This window comes from Haliotis cracherodii, unplaced genomic scaffold (assembly GCF_022045235.1).
Source record: "Haliotis cracherodii isolate W230 unplaced genomic scaffold, xgHalCrac1.p SCAF_1, whole genome shotgun sequence".
Classification (NCBI taxonomy): domain Eukaryota; kingdom Metazoa; phylum Mollusca; class Gastropoda; order Lepetellida; family Haliotidae; genus Haliotis; species Haliotis cracherodii.
The window spans coordinates 26,569,977-26,590,588 of record NW_027266264.1 but is presented as its reverse complement, the minus strand read 5'-3'; the positions used below and the strand labels follow the sequence as shown (position 1 = coordinate 26,590,588).

The window sequence follows — 20,612 nt, the reverse complement described above, 5'->3', positions numbered from 1 at the left end:
GCGGTCGGGTAGCCTAGTGGTTAAAGCGTTCGCTCGTCACGCCGAAGACCCGAGTTCGATTCCCGCCATTGTTACAATGTGTAAAGCCCATTTCTGGTGTTCCCCGCAGTGATATTGCTGGAATATCGCTAAAAGCAACGTAAAACAAAACTCACTCACTGTATGAAGAATATTGCACTTTTAAGAATAACGATGTGCAGGATATGACTACCGTGCAGAATATACACATGTGATACATATTGTTCACACTAAGATATGATGAAACGGGTGCATCAATATTTACACTCTTACATATAGATAAATACAACAAATACAACTAAACCTTCTTAAACCGGGCCCTGTCGTTCGAAACAACACAGTTTCGGATAATCGAATCATGGGTATGTAAACAGACCCTTTATTTACATGGTCGCTATGTCTAACAGCAACCGTTATCTGACACAGCAGTCTAAAGCGCTGTAACTTACTGTAACTCCAGGCCTCAAAGTTACGACAAAAACGGTAGCCAATTCGACCTAAATTTCAGTTTGTCTCCTGTCTAAAATTCCAAGGTAGCCAAATAACTACCTTGAAAAATATCTTGTGGCGACTAAATTCTATTGCTACACATCTGTAGACACAAAGATATATAACAGCTGATCTTGGAAAACATGTCTGCTAATAATTGTACTCGTAAATAATTCCTCCTAAAGTCGACAATGAACAGAAATACAGAAATATTAATGTAATTAGTACTTCATTTTAGTTGACAATGCTCATTGGATAAGCTAGGATATACAAATATAATCTTGTAACATAAATTGCATCATTGTTCGTCATGTTCGAGTCACAAGTAACAAAAATCAAGTACAGTTTCCACTAATATACAAGACTAGGGCTATGACTTGTACATATTGTAATAGTTATTTGATAAAAGATGATTTCAAATGTTTTTGGCTACCTACAATATTGGCTTGACTTTTGATTTTACCCCTGGCTACCTGGAAAAAAATACTTGTAGCCAAACGGCTACTATGTAAAAAATGAAACTTTGAGGCCTGCTAACTTTTCAGTTTCATCACAGCTGTGCCAAGAATAATTGTTTGTAGGCTCGAACCCGAGATTCGCCTCGATAATGTTTCTTGGTTTGTCAGCACCTTACACGCGCTGGTAGTTACCCTAGCATTTGTATGACTGGAATGAGCTGACATCCCGCGATGTGAACGAACTACTTTAAGCGGCGTCAAACCAAACACACTCAGTCATCATTATTTCAATACTACGTTAACCATAATAAACGCTCACTTATCTGTTTCAAATATTAAACTCCTACTTACAAAAGGATACTGTCTAAGAGCTCGGACACAAACAAATGGCACAATACAATGTTCAAAGCCGAAGGTGGATGATATAGGTGTCTTTCACTTTTTCACATTCAAGGATGATTATTAACTCAGATAAAATATTGGTTGAACGAGCTTAAAAATATTGCTCATGTTGAATGATTGGCAAGTGTAGGTTTGTGTCCCGGACGCTGTATGTCACACCTGTATTTCACACCTGTATTTCACACCTGTGCTTAACAAATATTGTCAAAACACAGAGAGAGAGAGAGAGAGAGAGAGAGAGAGCAATATTCTCCCTTTGATACGTCTGTGATTTCACATTAAAGAGATGATCAAACACTTCTATATTAAACATGTTACCAGCTAATTTAAATACTTAGTATCGGATATATACAAATCTTAATTTTGAAATTAATATCTAAAAATTTAAATGTATAGCTCTGAAGTATATTTGGGACTAGACATTACATTCAACTACAGAAATAATACATATGATGGATTTTAAAGTGTTTTTGGAATATTAATTATTGAGAGGTCATCAGCGACCATACAATAATACAATTATTTTATGGTCTCAGATGTCAAATAATGGCATCTTAATAGTGTCATATGTTAATATCAACATTCTAAACAATACAAAAAATAAATAAGTACAATCCATGTCGATATTCAATACCTTCACACAAAGACTTGCAAGGGTATAACGGTTTTCCATCCTCGCTGCATTCAGGGAAGTATAATCCACATAGATAGAACGTCACCAGCTCTGAACAGTTGGAGTGGAGGACTGTTTCCGGTAGCATGTGGAACCCATCAACAGCATCGCTGATAGATCCATGTAGCATAATATTGGGAAGAAAGGTCCTGTTGTAGCCCACGTTTCTACAAGTGTCCAAAGTTAAAGCCGTACAAGAGTCTGAAAAAATGATGGAGTTATCATGATAACCCAGCACCAGCTTCATGAAGTTCATGATCTGGAGGAAGGGCAGTGCGTTGGTCATTACGCGACTTGAAATCCTGAGATGAGTCGTTGAGAATGACATGACGATCTTATAGATGAATTTAAATACCTCCGCCTTAGGGCTTGTCTGTATTTGTAGAAATCCTGTTGCTCTTTTAACAAAAGTTTTACTGCCGTATATGACGCTTAAGGACAGGAGTGGTCCTGATAGGGCATCGCAGCATTAATCATACCTCTTTAGTGTCCAGTTTCTTCGAAATTTTAATGTTTACGCAAGAAACCGAGATCATCAATATTTTTATATAATATTTACAAACATCAAGAGTGTGCATTAACCGGTCAGGTGGTAAATAGTTGCTGTCGTCCTTGCCCTTATTAATATTTTATTAATATTTGTATTGTGTAAACACTCCTGTCTACAACGAGAACGCTTCTTCCGGCCCAGGACAATAGGCGCACAATGTTGTGCATCAAACCTGCAACCTTTGACCCTGTCTCGGGGTAATATATGCAGCTCGCTGAAGTCACTGCCTTATATGTGAAAAAATCACGGATCATTGGATATGAGTTATTTTGTCCTCAGCTTGGTTGCGATTAAAATTCCGACCCAGATTATACGTTGTACTTGAATTTTTAACAAGTGCGTTTTCCTGAACATAATTTAAACTCATGGTGAAAATTTTGAAGAGGAAAGAATATCTGAGGTGTCGTCTCTTTTTCAGTATTTGTTTATTTTCTTGTTAATCTATTGAAGTTGAAACACCAACGAAATAGTGGTATGCAATTGATAAGTTATAGCATGTATGTCCACTTTATAACAATTGATGTGAAAATGAATACCATATTGACTTAATTTGTACCTTGCCTAAACAACAGCAGCAGCAACAACAAGAAGACCAACAACAACAACAACGACAACATTCAGTTGTCTGATGATTGTTATGAAGACAGTTATTTTCGCCTTTGAGCAGCGTAAGGAGAAGAAACACATGTGTCCCTGTTGGTGGCGATAAGCCGAACCTACTGTGAGATTTATAGGAGTGTTAAACTCACTAGGTGGGGTGGAGCTGACGGGTGCTACAGTCGTTGTGGGTGCTGACGGCGGCGACAGACACGGCAGAGAGGTGTTGTAGAAGCTGCAGTTGATGCGGAGGGTGTTTTCCTCAATGCAATTTCGGTTGACGGCTGAAATAATGTATATAAGTGGAACTGATCACACGAGCATGGATATACGCTGGGCCGAGTTTTTGACCGTAAAATTTTAATTTACTCACATCGATTAATAATTTTTCGTACAAAGTGAACGACATTATAAATGATGGTTATTTCTGAAAATGATAATACAAACAGTAGGGACCATAGTATACAAGAACAGTTATTGACTTAATTGTTTAAGTAGGAATTTGTATTTGTCTTTGTCCTTTTTAAGGATTCCAAACACTGCAGAGTAATATGTAAAATGAGGCATATCCGTCGAATCCAGTCCCTTTTTAACAACATGAATGTCAGACACCATGGAATATCCTGCACAAATGGCAGCGACTGCATGATAACATACTACATCAACCAATGGCTCTAGGTTATCTTCATATACATAATCATTATACGTGAAATTGGATTCATTAAGGAGGGTCCAGATGGGGTAAGGTAAACGTAAGATGAGTAAGATTTGAACTTAAAATGGTCATACAAAACAGTTCAGGGTAAATTAAAACTTTACTCTTTATCCTAATTGTGCTAAAATATCACAAGTCGTATGAAGCTAGAACCATTGACATAACAAAACCAGTCAGGTATTTGCAAAACACGAATTGCAGTAATGAAACGAAAGCCGAACCAGCAGTCCACCTGTTTCCCCACAGACAGACTGTAGATCCGCAATGGCATAGAAATGATTTGGCGTTTCATATTCAACTTGACAGCTTTTCCGCTAGACTAACATTTAGTCTCTGAAATCTTATATTACACAATATCCTTCTTGACTCTAAAAATAAAAAAAATCCCTATGCTGATTTCAGAGTGGAATAGAGCTAGCTTGAGCTGGCTAGACTTGCTTTTGTATGCATTTCTAGATTATTATTTTTTCATAAAATAAATATATTCCACGGTCATGGTGCAGGACTATGTGGAATAGAGCTAGCTTGAGCTGGCTAGACTTGCTTTTGTATGCATTTCTAGATTATTATTTTTTCATAAAATAAATATATTCCACGGTCATGGTGCAGGACTATGTGGAATAGAGCTAGCTTGAGCTGGCTAGACTTGCTTTTGTATGCATTTCTAGATTATTATTTTTTCATAAAATAAATATATTCCACGGTCATGGTGCAGGACTACTTTTCCGCTAATAGCGTGTTTTGTTCCTCTGTCAAACCGAAAACATAAGGACGACTGACCAAATTACTGACGTGTGGCCTCCCACATCAGGACCCTCATTACTGACTACTGACTTGTGACCTTCCCCTTCACGACCCTCATTAAGGAGAACGAACAGAAGATCATACAAAAGGCGATATCAACATTAAAAACTGTTTCAGTTTTTACCACTGTTTCTTTTTTAGTGTGATAACATGTCGTTAGATTTTGTAAAGTGTAATAAAATGTCGTTCTAAGAGATAATGTGTCGTAAAGTGTAATAAAGTCGCAATATTGTTTTGTAAGGTGTGATAACATATTGTACACTGTGATAACGTGTCGTAATAAGAGATGTGTCGTAAAGTGTGATAATAGGTCTTGCTATGAGATACTGTTTGATAACATGTTGTAAATCGTGATAACCTGTCGTTATATGACATGGCGTGTTGTAAAGTTTGATAATGTCTCGTAAAGTGTTGAGAACGCGTGATGACGTGTAATAACGTGCAATAACGTGTGGTGACGTGTAATAACGTGCAATAACGTGTAAAAACGTATGATGACGTGTAATAACGTGTAATAACGTATGATGACGTATAATAACGTGCAATAACGTGTAATAACGTATGATGACGATGGTATCATGACTACTCACCCTCACACACGTCGGCGCAAGGGTAGATAAATTGATGGTAAATATTGCATTCAGGGAAGAAAAGTCCACAGAAGTAGAAGAGCGTGAGAGGGGAACATTCTGACTGCAGCGTGCTGTTGACGATCTGGTAGAAGTGGGAGATAGCCTGGTCTTCTGTGGTGCTCCCCCACATGTTGGGCAAGTAGGTGACGTTATAACCGACGCTACGGCAGAGGTCGAAGGCAAGAGGGGAGCATTGCGCTGGAACATAACGAAGATGTCGTTAACACGAAAAATCCAAACGTTGCCATCTGTATTACATACCGTCAGCCATTAATACGGAACCCGTCCCAATTAACACATTTCCGGGTTAACGAAGTTATGTTATGTAAGAACAGTTTTGTGTTCATGTAAGCGTTTCCAGGAGAAACCGTGTGGAAGACTGCCTTTCCAGATCAACGAGGAGAACTTTTTCCAAAAATCAATTTAAAGAAGCAGTTTGTAGTTTATAGTGTGAAAATTAGTACATTCATTTACCATTTTTATATGGTGTTAATCAAGATTTAACTTACTTGGAGGTAAAGGCACAGTTGTAGTAGCACTCTGTAAAGTTGTCGTTTGTGTTGTAACTGAAGAAGCTACAAAAAAAAATCACATTCTTTTGATAGCTCATAAAAGTAGAGCTGGTCATCAATAATAGAGTGAGTGAGTCACACGTTAACGTCGCATCGGCATTATTTCAGCATATAACGACGAGAACAAGTTGTGCCTGCAGTTAGGAATACTGTATGACAAGGGGAATACGTCCCTTACATTCCGAGAACAAATATACTCACATGGATATGCTGTTGTAGATAGAGTTGATGTTGATGGTGTCACTGATGATGTTGATGATGATGATGTCGTTGATGTTGATGTTAACTCTGATGGCGATGTTGTCTCTGATGTTGATGAAGCTGACGGAAACAATAAAATGCTGACTAACGAAATGACATTTAGGTTAGGAGACCTTCCGTTTATCTTTGAAGATTATACTTTTCATTCCAAACCCACTGGTAAAAACACCCATTGTAATTGTATTGACGTTCCCAAGACAAAGTGCACTTGATCGTAGTAACACGGGGAACTGTCGTATTGACAGTAACCATTGTACTCCTGACAACCACAGTTATTATTGTACATCTAAGAGCGACAGTAACAGTTGTTTCACTAAGCCAGTATACTTCTGAGACCACAGTTAACACTGTACTCCTGAGAACCATAGTGGCCATTGCACACATGAGAAGTCGAGATATATTTGAATTCCGAATTGTTTACCTGTTGTTGATGATAATGACGAACTTGGAATGTGTTCTGCAAAACGTAAAAAAACCAACATTTTTTATAATTATTTGGTATTGTAAACATCTTATTGTGGGAGCAAGATCCTACATTTTGACAAAAACAGAATCGTAACTTTCGCTTTGACAGGACAAAACCACAATACAATCCTCTAATGTTTTATATCCCCCACAATAGATTTTGTACAAATATGGCAAAAAAATTATTGAAAAATAAATAAATAAAATGATTACTAAATTTCAATTAAGGTACATGTGCTTCAACGTTAATGTTTCTCACCAACAATATTTATAGTTTTTGAATCTATCCCCAGGGAGCTGTCCTTTCTGGCTGCAGACTCCCTGAGCTGGGTCTCGATGAAGGACCCGTGCCTGTCCGTTACCCCCGGGCTTGGGGTGGGCACCGGTAAGTCCAGTAGCCCCGATGTGAAAAACAGAGTGAACGCCAGCTGACTGGTTGTCTCACTGCAAAGTACATGTAAATTTAAATAGTGAGTGAGTGAGTTATTGTTGTGAGCAGTTCAGGTGGGGGGTTTAGGCAGTCGGTGTAACTGAACATATTCCCTTCACAGTCGAACATGGACTTTGCGGTGGAACAGTCTCGCCGTATCGCTAACAGAAAGAAATGACATGGAAATAATTTACAATTAATGAGACAGCAATTGTTTCTCTCCCTACTAGTGAGTGAGTATGGTTTTACGCCGCTTTTAGCAATATTCCAGCAATATCACGGCGGGGGACACCAGAAATGGGCTTCACACATTGTACCCATGTCGGGAATCGAACCCGGGTCTTCAGCGTGACGACCGAACGCTTTAACCGCTAGGCTACCCTACCGCCCCGTAAATTTAAATAGAGATAACAAGGGTTTCTGTCAATCAAACTGTCTCTAATTCAATCTATCATAGGTATATATGATGTACACATTGTGATATACTTTTTGGAAATGGCATTTTGAAAACCAAAACACATTGAAAAAGAGCGTCACACGTCGGTTTGAAAGTTGTGGCGATCTGGAATGGACTTTATGGAAGTTACACGTAACAACCGATCTTACGTACACTTCATATGTTCAGTATTAAGCCTACCTATAACTCCGGACATCGGAACCAGAGTAGGATTCTTCTAAAGGTGTGTCTTCCACTATGATATCCATCTGAAATAACACGTAGTTGGCCATGATTCATTTGTGTGTATCACATTGAGATTGGAGTCGACGAAGAACTGAAGAACATTGTGTACTTTGACCATATCCAAGTCACAACGTTAGATTGTTACTGAACTTTTATTATGAACACTGGTGGATAGTATTATATTTGTTTGTGCATATAGAAATCAGTACAATATATCCACATAGTATACCCTTTCAAAGGTTGCACTGGATACAATAACGCTTCATGACAATAACAACAAATGAAATGACGCAGGTTGTCGGCATATACCACTGTGGTTAAACCAAAGGACACAGGTATGGTGCTGACAGGCCAAAAAACATTAGAATTTTAGGCCAGTGAATCCTGGCACAGGTAAGGGACGCAACTCTTCATAGCAAGTTGCGACACCTTTGACCACATGGCCACCGTTGACCACCGCCATCCCTCATCTGCCCATAATTTAAGATTGTATCTACATTAACTCCACAATAACAACATCGGCACAATAAGTAGAACCGTTCGTTGGTGTGGGAATACTGCTTCAATACCACTGACGGTGTGACAATAACTGGTACGACAATAACATGGATACCCAAGTCAATACCACTGACGGTGTAACAATAACTGGTACGACAATAACATGGATACCCAAGTCAATACCACTATCGCTGTAACAATAACTGGTACGACAATAACATGGATACCCAAGTCAATACCTATTGAAGTTGAAACAATAACTATGAAAATGTGACACTGTGTATGTCAAATAAATGCTCACCTCGCTTGAAAAATTTGTTTTTAACTCTTCTTCTGTACCCTTCCATTCGTGTTGTAATGTTAAACTGCCATCGTATGATATATGAACTGGAAGCATAACCAGCGTTAAATAATCAGAAATAGACAGAATAATGAGAACAAAATGGATGTCTTGGAATTGCTGACTGGCAATATATTGTCACAAATAAAAATTCCCTTCCCAACCCCAAGAATACTTTATGCTCGATCCCTTTGTCAAAACATAAAAGTTAAGAATGTATGCATAAATTAATATGTTTACCATGAAATGAGGTATATTTACTACGTAGCGGAGATTACATTCCATAACCCAGAAGGAAATGAATCAAACATTCATGCATAAGACTGCGGGAATAACACGTACTACTGTTATACTAAACTCTTAGGTGTATGTCATTATATCTGAATATGTTAAACACAGACATGTTTCAATAACCTGAAGTGACTTCATCTGTTCTGAATAAACACTTGAGGCGAAATTTTATTGAGATATTTCACCGCCCATATTCAAGGTCGATTTTACGTTTATAGATACTTTCTAGGACAAGTATGCTGCATTAATATATGAACCAGCTGTTCACAGTGAAGACTATATGCCCTTTACCAGTGAACAAATCGCAAATGTATTATTACCGCCAAACGCGCAGTAATGGTGTACAATGCTGAGACAAAACATTGTCTGGCTGAGAAGAAGGTCAGTCTTCAAAGGTCAAATAAACCGTACCATCAGCCGTCGTGATTCACCTTTGAAATATCGTTAGCACGTTGTCTATCTGACTCTCCATACAGGAAACACGTTAAGTGAGGTGTTTCACACATACGCGCGTTACACCCCCTCTAACCGACACACATGGTATTACTATCATTAATTGACGACCCATTGCAAGCTCTTTAACCTCTCAGCGACATGATCGTGCTGGATGGACATGAAGTTACAAACAGACAATGGGCGCGAGCGTCAGGGAATGGAAGACAGTCATCGACGTACAACTTAATCATACTTCAGGGTGGTGTGTATGTGTTGGTGGGGCGTTGGGGGTCTGGGGTGGGGGGTTGGGGGTTGGGGGGAGGGGGGATATACTCCGATTGTGTCTGTGGTGTGGGTAGAGCTGCATCATCTGTGTCATCATTTAAGCGACCGCCATTAACGCTAACCGGCTTTTATGTCAACTCTGGAGATGTCACAGTGTTAATGACTATACTACCTCGACACGTTTAATTTAGAAACTAAGTCGGAGGATTCAAACAATAACATTTTTGGACGTTGTATATTCAAAATGTAAGTGGTTATTTGCGGAATGACTCTTTTTTTAATGATCTAAAAAGTAAGACACGACGTTATTCTGGCATGCTGTGACGTCCTGATAATTATATGGATAATATAATAATGCTTACATGACCAATGAAAATCCTGTTTGTTAGATTGTAGAGATAAAGCTATGATAAACTGTTCTGATAAATATTAGTGAGCAACAAGTGGTGTGCAGTCCTTTGAGACACAAATTGCATAAAAATACAGTCAATAAAATATATTGCCAAGTGTTACATTAAAATATATACAAGTCACTAAATTTGTAATAAGAAATAAAAAAAATATAATAAATAAATAAAATGAAATAAAGCAAAAAATAAAATAAAATAAATAAATACAAAAAAAAGAAGAAAAAAAGGAATACAGATAAATAAACATTTGTAAAAGATAACGTGTTATGTATTGTTACAAGGGAGTAAGAGTTGAACGGGTATTTGGTTCTTAGCGACAATTTGCAGTGTTTCCTAAAAACATGATTACCATAACATGGCTCGATAATTATAGTACTGATACTATTTATGATAGTACTATTTACACAATAATTATAGTACATATCATGTACACGCAACAACGTTCAGTTCCATAGACCGTCATCCCCATGTTGTTAAGATAATTGTGTATTTGAAAAGAAATCACACCTGTGTACATTGGAAATAGAAAAATGACTTAAATTTAAAGTGAGATTATAACTAAAAGCAAAATGTTCTACATAAACGTGCATGTTGTTATTACCGTACCTGGTGTTGTTGGTGACGATGATGTGGACGGAGATGATGTTGTCGATGTTGATGAAGACGATGAATCTGGAAAAGAGATTAAACAAAAACCTTAAACATAGTACGTTATGTTTGAACGTCACTCATCAACTACATACGGATTGAAACAAAGCCCAATAAATCATCGGAACAACGTTTTTCAACGCTGTGATACGTGGCGAACCACGGAGACGAAGCTTCCAAATCATAGATCCAGTACAAATTTCAGCAAAGATAATATATATTACTCAAAAGAAGTTAAAGAACACCTGTGTTTTCCAAATGAATATGGTAACTAGTACTCCGTCATGGTCAAATGCTTCTTTTGAGTAATATATGTTGATCTGAATACTGAATCGCCAATGTCGCAGGAGAAATGGATGCATTTTGCAAAACCACAATCCATGTTTTCCGGATTGCCTTAAGTGGTTGAATGCTGTTTTACACCGCAGTACTCGAACTATAACACGACGTCATAGGGAAGATGTATATGTATGCATGTGTGGTCATGGCCGGCCTCTGTTGAGGGAGTGAGGGTAATCTGTTAGTGACTGGTGACAGGGAACATGTAAACAAAAGAGAGATAAGGATTGGGATTTCAGTTTTACGGGTTTGTTCCCTGGACTGTATGGCAAAATTATCAGAACCGAGCATCCCATTTTGTCACCCGAAGTAATAATGAATTCGTGAATTTCACCTGCATTTCGTGAACACACAACACCAGTGCTCATGTCTCTACACTGACTGCCTCTACAAGCAAGACTTTAAGATATTGTCCCTCAGTCCATAACCGGTTCTGCACCAAAAATACCTGTCAAATCTCCTGAAGTTGTATACTCCCACAACATCTCTCCGTTCCATCAACCAGAGGAGGGCAGTTGTCCCCTCTCATTAACTCAAAACTTTGTGATGTCGCTCTTTCGGAGTAGCAGCAACAACAAAGTGCAATACTCTGTATCACAACTTGGGAAGTGCTGAATCCTTAGCACATTTCAAATCAAAGACACAGCTTTGCAAATTCTACTTCAAAATCACATAAATCTCTTTTTTTGTTTGTTGTTGGCGCCATGGACACGTTGTGTAGAGTTTGGGTGCGTTACAAGTGGAATTGTGACCGTTGTTTACTTGTTTGTTTTAACGCCGCACTCCATATCCGCACACATAATCTATCTATAAGACGACGGTCTGTAAAAAGTCGAATCTGGACCAAACAATCCAGTGGTTGATGTCATAAGCATCGATCAAGACAATTGGGATACGCTTACATTGCGTGATCGTGCCAAGATGGTGTTGGTCATAGCTCATGTTATCAATCACCGGTTTGCGCTGTCAAGGCTAAATTATTTAAAGGTCGCCGTAATATAGCTGGAATACTGCCGCACTCACTCACTCACTCACCCAACCACTCACTCACTCAACCACCCACTCACTCCTTCACCCAACCACCCACTCACTCATTCACTCACAATTACTCACACAACGAAAGACCCACCCACACACTCAACAAAAACACCCACCCACTCCCTCTGTTGTATAAGCTGGCAACAAGAATGCATGACATATTTTCGTCATTAAACATATTATATATGTTGGCATATGAAATACAAACATACAAAAGCAACATGCAAATACTTCTCTGCCTCTTACTTTTTGTAACTAACCACAGACATTCAATCAGTTCGCGCAACCTTTGAGTAATTGGTATCTGTGTGTTCAAAACGTCCCTCAATGTTCAACGTACCAGTACACCGAGCCACCCAACAAAGAGTTCAGCAGGGTAGACAAAGGCAGATCCATGGTTCACAGATTTCATGGCATGTATTATGGCATTTTAAATAAAATACTTTATTCATCAATAATTAAGTTTTGTATCAACAACGCCGAGTCACGATGATTTCTAAGGATTGCATTTTGCCAGCCTTTCAATGTTTAGATTACTTTCAAATTCAGTACAAATAATGGGGTTAGAATTTCTATTGAATCCGACTCTCACGTGATTCACGCTACAGCTGATCCTACTGAGTACCACAAAATAAAACCAAAATAACTTTAACGAAAACGGGTTCATTCTTTTATAAATTCCCAGGCAACTGAACACAGTTGGTGATAAAGATTGCCTAAATGTTGATTTTTATCACTTTTATTTGCATGAAGGGGCGTGTATGTTTTGACAAAGTTCTAGAAATATTACGCCTGAAGTCCAAATACTGCCATAAAGTGCCCCCCGACTGTGAAGACACCACGCGGATATACAATGGTGTAATATCACCATAAACGGCTTGAGAATATTTTCAGAATACTTTCAATTTCACCGGAATGTTTTTGTAAAGGCTAAACTATGTCAGGGATGAAATGATTTCGTCGCCTCAAGCTTCTCCCCGGCCAGGTATAAAACCCTCGCCAAAATGAGGTTATTGGGAGATTTAGGAGAACCGGAAATACTCTAATAACTGCGAACATAGTTAAAGTAGATTTCGTTAATGTAGCGTTAACGGCAACGTGTCTTGGTAATAACAACGTTATCGGTTCACAGAGTATCAGGTACTGGGTAATCCATATGTCATATGTTCCACGCAACAACTAGGCCTGTCTGGATATATGATTTTCAGTTGCATACTGAATGAAAACACAAGATGAAATACACCGCGCAAGATGACATATTTAAAGACGGATTTTGTAGTAACTAGTATTTGTCACTGACTGAGTTTTAAGTTGGTGGATGTTTTGTGTTACAAATAATCAGTGCGGGAATAATGCAGTCTAGGCCAGACAAACCAAGGATCAGTGCAGTCGGGAATAATACAGTCTAGGCCAGACAAACCAAGGATCAGTGCAGTCGGGAAAAATGCATTCTAGGCCAGACAAACCAAGGATCTGTGCAGTCGGGAATAACGCATTCTAGGCCAGACAAACCAAGGATCAGTGCAGTCGGGAAAAATGCATTCTAGGCCAGACAAACCAAGGAGCAGTGCAGTCGGGAATAATGCATTCTAGGCCAGACAAACCAAGGATCAGTGCAGTCGGGAATAATACAGTCTAGGCCAGACAAACCAAGGATCAGTGCAGTCGGGAATAGTGCATTCTAGGCCAGACAAACCAAGGATCTGTGCAGTCGGGAATAACGCATTCTAGGCCAGACAAACCAAGGATCAGTGCAGTCGGGAAAAATGCATTCTAGGCCAGACAAACCAAGGATCAGTGCAGTCGGGAATAATGCATGAATTTTAGGCCAGACAAACCAAGGACCAGTGCAGTCGGGAATAATGCATTCTAGGCCAGACAAACCAAGGATCAGTGCAGTCGGGAATAATGCATTCTAAGCCAGACAAACCAATGGTTGATAGTATGATCATCTATTGAGCAGTCAGGTATAATGCATCCTAGACCAGGGTACCCGTCATATGATACGTCCTTAATGTCATCTACCGAATGATTGCTGGTTTACATCAAACACAAACTGACGAGGTGTTGATCCACAGCCACGGAATGAATGTCAGTGACGTAAACACACTCAAGTAAGGTACGGGCTTGATAAATAAGGTTGATAAATACCTTGAAAACAAGTCACAAACACTGATATCGTGAGCTTAACTCATATTTTTCTTTTCAAAAACCCGCACCAAATACCCCGACCTGAAAAAGTGATATGTTACACAACCAACATCAAACGACATCACATACTGCCTTCACAACAGGACATTTCGACGTCACGTCGTCAAAACGTGTGCTATATATATCCAAAGATTGCTGTCCTATGGTGTGTAATTGCTAAATGTCGGACATACGTGCACACGTTAATCCACACGGACGTACTTGTCCCTTGTGGTGTCTAAGTGTACTGAATTTAGTCCAACCCACTATCTACAATATCACTGGCGTGTGTTAAGTCCCAACACGCTCTTTCCCTACATCTGGCCGGCACACGTGGCCGACAGTCTTGCGATGTGGGCTGCCCACCTGTGACGCACACGTCTCTTGCTTCTTAATGCCATACTTGACGACATAAACCTGTTAGCACTAGTCAGTAATCTGTATCTTAGAAATTGGCCGTTGGTTGTTTAGTTGGAAAAAAAGTAGGGCTTTAAAGTTTCTATACCGAAAAATACAAGCGACAAAACACTTTCCATATTCATAAGAAATCTCTGCCAAAAGCAGAGTCGATTGTAGGATTCCGACTACACCATAAGCATGTGATTATGAGTCACCATCATATAGTATTCATACCAGGTGTTCGGTAAAAAATGGGTGTATCCTGCCCCACCGGTTGCACTCGTCCTAAACGCATGCAAAGGCAAGTCGATTGTTTACCAGAAAACGCACGGGAACATATAGTAGAAGTCAAGACAGGGAATTGCATCGGACATCGTTTTTGTCACTGATGTGCCCAATTTGGACATGTTCTCCACATATCTACCATAAAACGTTTTGAAAGATCAACTGAGGCCTTGAATGTTGTAACCTTGATCAAACAACTTTGAGCAAGAGTGTATGACGGTTTGTGAAATCTTAGTTGAAAGAACATACTCGATTGTACCTCAAAGTTGTGGAATACAGAAAACAAGGGCTGGGGCTGCAAGAGAGCTGACAATTGGGAAGTTGAAGTCATCCCTCTTGCCATACACTCTTGTGGAGAACGTTTGAGTGACTCTGAATCTATAGACTTAGATCTAAATACGATACAGATAAGGTGGTCTCACTGGTCTCCTTTATTTCTAGTTCAGGTGGGTAATTCAGTGGTCATCTTCTCGAGGCAAGAGAGTTAACTGACTTTAAAAGTCCAGTTTCTTTTATGGTCAGTTAACTCACTTGCCTCGGGAAGATGTTCAGTGGTAGGGTATTGGCTATTTGATGAATAAACGTCTTGGCTAAATTACCTAGTTTTGACTTTCCCAATCCGATTAGAAATTCCGATTGATTTGTATCAAGAAACAGATCCGCAAAAAGGGGAGCAGATGGCGATGCTTACTTCTTGCCTAAATGTCTCACCCCCAAATGTTACATAGATGCCATCGATGAAGAAGTCCATCCTTTCACATAGTTTTCGCAGTAGACTTCAGATGGTATATGCTTTCATTTTGGACTAATTGCCCTGAACCTCTGAAGATAGATATGTAACTGTATCTATGGTCATGCCGAGATGTAACAAAAGCCCCATGGATCAAAGAATGAAGTGTTTCCTTAAGTTTGTCATGTGGAATATTGTGTCCAAAGTTGTAAAATCAAAGTTTTGATAGAATTGGACTTTGTTCTTTTCTGAGATTGCAAAAAGTCAAGAAAATCCTTTCAGTTTTGAGAATCCACATGGCAGTGTTCCATTCTGTGAATATAAAGCAAGTTCTTCCTTGATTGTATTAAGACAGGGATTTAATCGTACATTTGCTGGACCCAGCAATGTATGTACGGATATTTGTGTAGATTTGGAATCAAGAACAAAAGAAGGATCGTCATGTCTTCATGTTGTAGAGTCAAGACACAAGTTGATAGTACTGATGCATGGTTTTGGTAGATTTCCTTCTCAGTAAACATACTGGTTTTACATGTGATATTATTTGATAAGTAACTTTGATCAAAGGTGTATATGCGCCTTTGCTTTGATCAAGCTTTTCATGTAGGTCAGCCAGACTTTGGATGACAGCTTGTTGGGACAGAATGGGTGTAATCCAATTCTGTTTCCTGGTTCTCAGTCCGTGCATTTAACGCACTGACTTAACCAACTCTGAAAGACATATTTAACAGGTTCCTCCTTTAATGGATCGATGCTCATGATGTCAATCACTGGATTGTCTGGTCCAGACGAGACTATTTACAGAATATTGCTGCGTGCGGTGTTAAACAACAGACAAACAAACAAAACAAACATGTCAGAGAGTTGAACCTGTGCCGGGTTAATGAGTGAGTGAGTTAGTTTGTCTTTACGGCGATTTTTACACTATTTCAGTCATACCACAACTTGCAAGCTTGATGTCTGAGGAAGCTCGAAGTGATGCAAGTCTCAGGCGTTTACCACTCTGGTGAAATCCACGAGCACGGATATAGTGTTGACAAACAAAGAGGCACAATCGGTGTGAACCGGGATTTAAACCCATACCTAACAGACGAGAAGTGCGGTCTTTAGACAACTGGATCATTCGTGCCCCTGTGTCGCCACTAAGTGTCACACGTGTCAACACACGTGTTGTAACTGTTTGATTGGCATTCTAGAAGTTGGTGAGTAAGTAAGAAAACGTACAAATTTACGGATAACAACTTCTGGCTTATTGATTGAGTGAGTGAGTATAGTTTTACGCCGCTTTTAGCAATATTCCAGCAATATCACGGCGGGGGACATCAGAAATGGGCTTCACACATTGTACCCATGTCGGGAATCTAACCCGGGTCTTCGACGTGACGAGCGAACGCTTTAACCACTAGGCTACCCGACCGCCCCTTGGCTTATTGCGTATAACGGGGGGCATGGGTGGCCCAGTCGTCTAAGGCGCCGCGATTCGCTGTGCAGAGTTGCGTCCCTTGGGCACGCCAGAAACCTATGATTGTGGGTTCGAATCCCGGTTCTCCCCGATTATGTTTCTAGGTTTGTCAGCACCATGCCCGTGCTCGTGGGTTTCACCGAAGTTGTAAACGTCTGAGACCTGCATCACTTCGGGATTTCCCCCCACATTAAGCTGACATGCTGTGGTATAACTGGAATACTGTTAAAAGCGGCGTTAAACCCAACTCACTAACTCACTATTGCACATAACGATGTTTCGATGTAGATTCTAACACCAAGCTTGATAACGGTGTTTATAATCTACATCGAAACGTCACAGAAGTATCCATAAACCAGATGCTGTTGTCCATAAAGTTGTATGTTTTCTTATTTAGTTATTCACATACACGCGCCGCCTTAAATGTTGTCCACATACGTAGATTTTCTGCACGGTCGACTTACATTATGCTGTTAATGTATGTAGTACTCTGTGACACGTTACGCATCGTGGAACACCTCAGCTGCAATACTCGAAGAAAGTTAGAAAGTAACACCAGGTCATTGTCCCTAGGCTAGTAACCTCGTCTGTGGACGTCTAGAGCGTACAGGAGAGCTGGTATCATCGACCTGACAGTAACTAAATTTAGCACATGTTCTTCTCTGAATTTGAAACCTGACTTTCTTCAAGTATTCTGCACGGGATGCGCCACACACTGAATGATAATGTATTTTGTTTTGTTTGTTTGTTGTTTAACACCGCATTAAGCAATATTCAAGCTCTATGACGACGGGTCTGTAAATATTCGAGTCAGGGTCAGACAATCCTGTGATTAACATCATCAGCATCGATCTACGTGATTTGGATACGATGACATGTTTCAAATCAAGTGAGCGAGCATGACCACCCGATCCCGATAGTCGCTTCTTACGACAATTCTAACCCAGATCTTCACGGGTCAAAACTATCTTGTGTGAGTACGTGTTACATATCATCATGACAGCGGTCAGCCCCTTCATCCCGACGATGGGTAGTGCGACCTGAGCTGTAGACACGCATGTACATTTCATCATAACAGCGGTCAGCCCCTTCATCCCGTCGGTGGGTGGTGCAGCCTGAGCTGTAGACACGCATGTACATTTCATCATAACAGCGGTCAGCCCATTCATCCCGACGGTGGGTAGTGCGACCTGAGCTGTAGACACGCATGTACATTTCATCATAACAGCGGTCAGCCCATTCATCCCGACGGTGGGTAGTGCGACCTGAGCTGTAGACACGCATGTACATTTCATCATAACAGCGGTCAGCCCATTCATCCCGACGGTGGGTAATGTAACCTGAGCTGTAGACACGCATGTACATTTCATCATAACAGCGGTCAGCCCATTCATCCCGACGGTGGGTAGTGCGACCTGAGCTGTAGACACGCATGTACATTTCATCATAACAGCGGTCAGCCCATTCATCCCGACGGTGGGTAGTGCAGCCTGAGCTGTAGACACGCATGTACATTTCATCATAACAGCGGTCAGCCCATTCATCCCGACGGTGGGTAGTGCAGCCTGAGCTGTAGACACGCATGTACATTTCATCATAACAGCGGTCAGCCCATTCCTCCAAACGGTGGGTACTGCGACCTGAGCTGTAGACACGCATGTACATTTCATCATAACAGCGGTCAGCTCATTCATCCCGACGGTGGATAGTGCGACCTGAGCTGTAGACACGCATGTACATTTCATCATAACAGCGGTCAGCCCATTCATCCCGACGGTGGGTAGTGCGACCTGAGCTGTAGACACGCATGTACATTTCATCATAACAGCGGTCAGCCCATTCATCCCGACGGTGGGTAGTGCGACCTGAGCTGTAGACACGCATGTACATTTCATCATAACAGCGGTCAGCCCATTCATCCCGACGGTGGGTAGTGCAGCCTGAGCTGTAGACACGCATGTACATTTCATCATAACAGCGGTCAGCTCATTCATCCCGACGATGGGTAGTGCGACCTGAGCTGTAGACACGCATGTACATTTCATCATAACAGCGGTCAGCCCATTCATCCCGACGGTGGGTAGTGCGACCTGAGCTGTAGACACGCATGTACATTTCATCATAACAGCGGTCAGCCCATTCATCCCGACGGTGGGTAGTGCGACCTGAGCTGTAGACACGCATGTACATTTCATTCTGCCCTCCTGCATGGTTGGGCTTGGTGACGGGAGAAATTCCATAACCTCCTCCATATTGAATTCTTTCATTTTTGCAGACAGCCATAATCCCGTTTTGGTTATAAAAAACATCTCATCGTGACATTCCAAGGTTGATGTTATTCAGTGCACTATTGAAATGATAGTGTTGTTGATTCAAACGCAAATGTCTAGGACATTTACGTAAGCCGTGTATTGGTTCAATATCGCAGTGAAGTACATGGCCTTTGAAATATAGACACTACTGATTTAAAAAAAGATCTGGGAAAGTGTTGACTTGTATACTTGCCAGTTCGCGATGAATGTGATTATTACACGTGCCGGTTTTGTTTGCCGAAGAAGGGGAATATTCAGGCGAAGCAGATTGTGGAGAATATTTCAGACATTATACTCGTCTCATTGAATACACGGACAACAACGACAACAACAATAATAGTGAGTGAGTGAGTATGGTTTTACGCCGCTTTTAGCAATATTCCAGCAATATCACGGCGGGGAACACCAGAAATGGGCTTCACACATTGTACCCATGTCGGAAATCGAACCCGGGTCTTCGGCGTGACGAGCGAACGCTTTAACCACTAGGCTACCCGACCGCCCCAACAACAACAATAAGCATAATAATACTAATAATAGCACATCTTGATATAAATTATGAAACATTAATTCAAAACGCCACAAAATGAAAAGGTTCGAAAGCAAACAAGTCATCAAAAACATGATTTACACAAACAATGTCAGTCATGATGCTCCATTGTTCGTTTAACTCTTAACATAAAAATATGCTAACAGGAAAGTGGGTTTGTTTCAGAAAACCTTCCGCCATACAGTTGAGCCATATCCTCTCCCTCCCTCGTCATGCCATTTAATGGCCCCCATTGTTAAGCATGTTGTTGAAAGTTCCACGTGACTGCTCCCGAAATAAAGTAGTGTATATCACCAGACCGCGGCCCACCTGCTGCCCCAGAGAACCATTGCAGAGAACCTCCTAAAACAACGTAAGGAGCACCGAAAGGGGCATAATATTTGAAACTAAAACATAATGCCAACAGGGGTACGGCAAGGCAAATCAATATGCCCACCACTGTACAGGAAAACCTACGAGGAAAACCGACGCCAGATAAACTAACAATACAGACTGGGTATATCGAAGTCAGGCATAACATCTATGTAAATTACGAACTCCGGATGTAACGAACTAACATTGCAGTTCGCTATATCCATAAATGACTGCATTTAGAGTATATGTCACTGTAGATGTTTATTGGAATTGACATCCGTGATTTCTCATAGGCCAA

The 20,612-nt window shown here is 40.5% G+C and overlaps 1 protein-coding gene across 5 annotated transcripts in view; it reads right to left on the bottom strand.

The window, feature by feature from the left end:
- The window catches only part of LOC139475155 (uncharacterized), a 113,470-nt gene that overhangs the window by 34,363 nt on the left and 58,495 nt on the right, over positions 1–20,612 (bottom strand). For all 5 annotated transcript variants that reach the window (XM_071258434.1, XM_071258443.1, XM_071258420.1 and 2 more), the window contains exons 3-12: positions 10,614–10,679; positions 8,548–8,633; positions 7,704–7,771; positions 6,896–7,080; positions 6,593–6,628; positions 6,112–6,231; positions 5,848–5,913; positions 5,297–5,536; positions 3,340–3,471; positions 2,002–2,241 (exon numbers count right to left, since the gene is read on the bottom strand). In XM_071258434.1, coding sequence (XP_071114535.1) covers positions 2,002–2,241; positions 3,340–3,471; positions 5,297–5,536; positions 5,848–5,913; positions 6,112–6,231; positions 6,593–6,628; positions 6,896–7,080; positions 7,704–7,771; positions 8,548–8,633; positions 10,614–10,679 — 1,239 coding nt within the window. The remainder of the gene's footprint in view (positions 1–2,001; positions 2,242–3,339; positions 3,472–5,296; positions 5,537–5,847; positions 5,914–6,111; positions 6,232–6,592; positions 6,629–6,895; positions 7,081–7,703; positions 7,772–8,547; positions 8,634–10,613; positions 10,680–20,612) is intronic.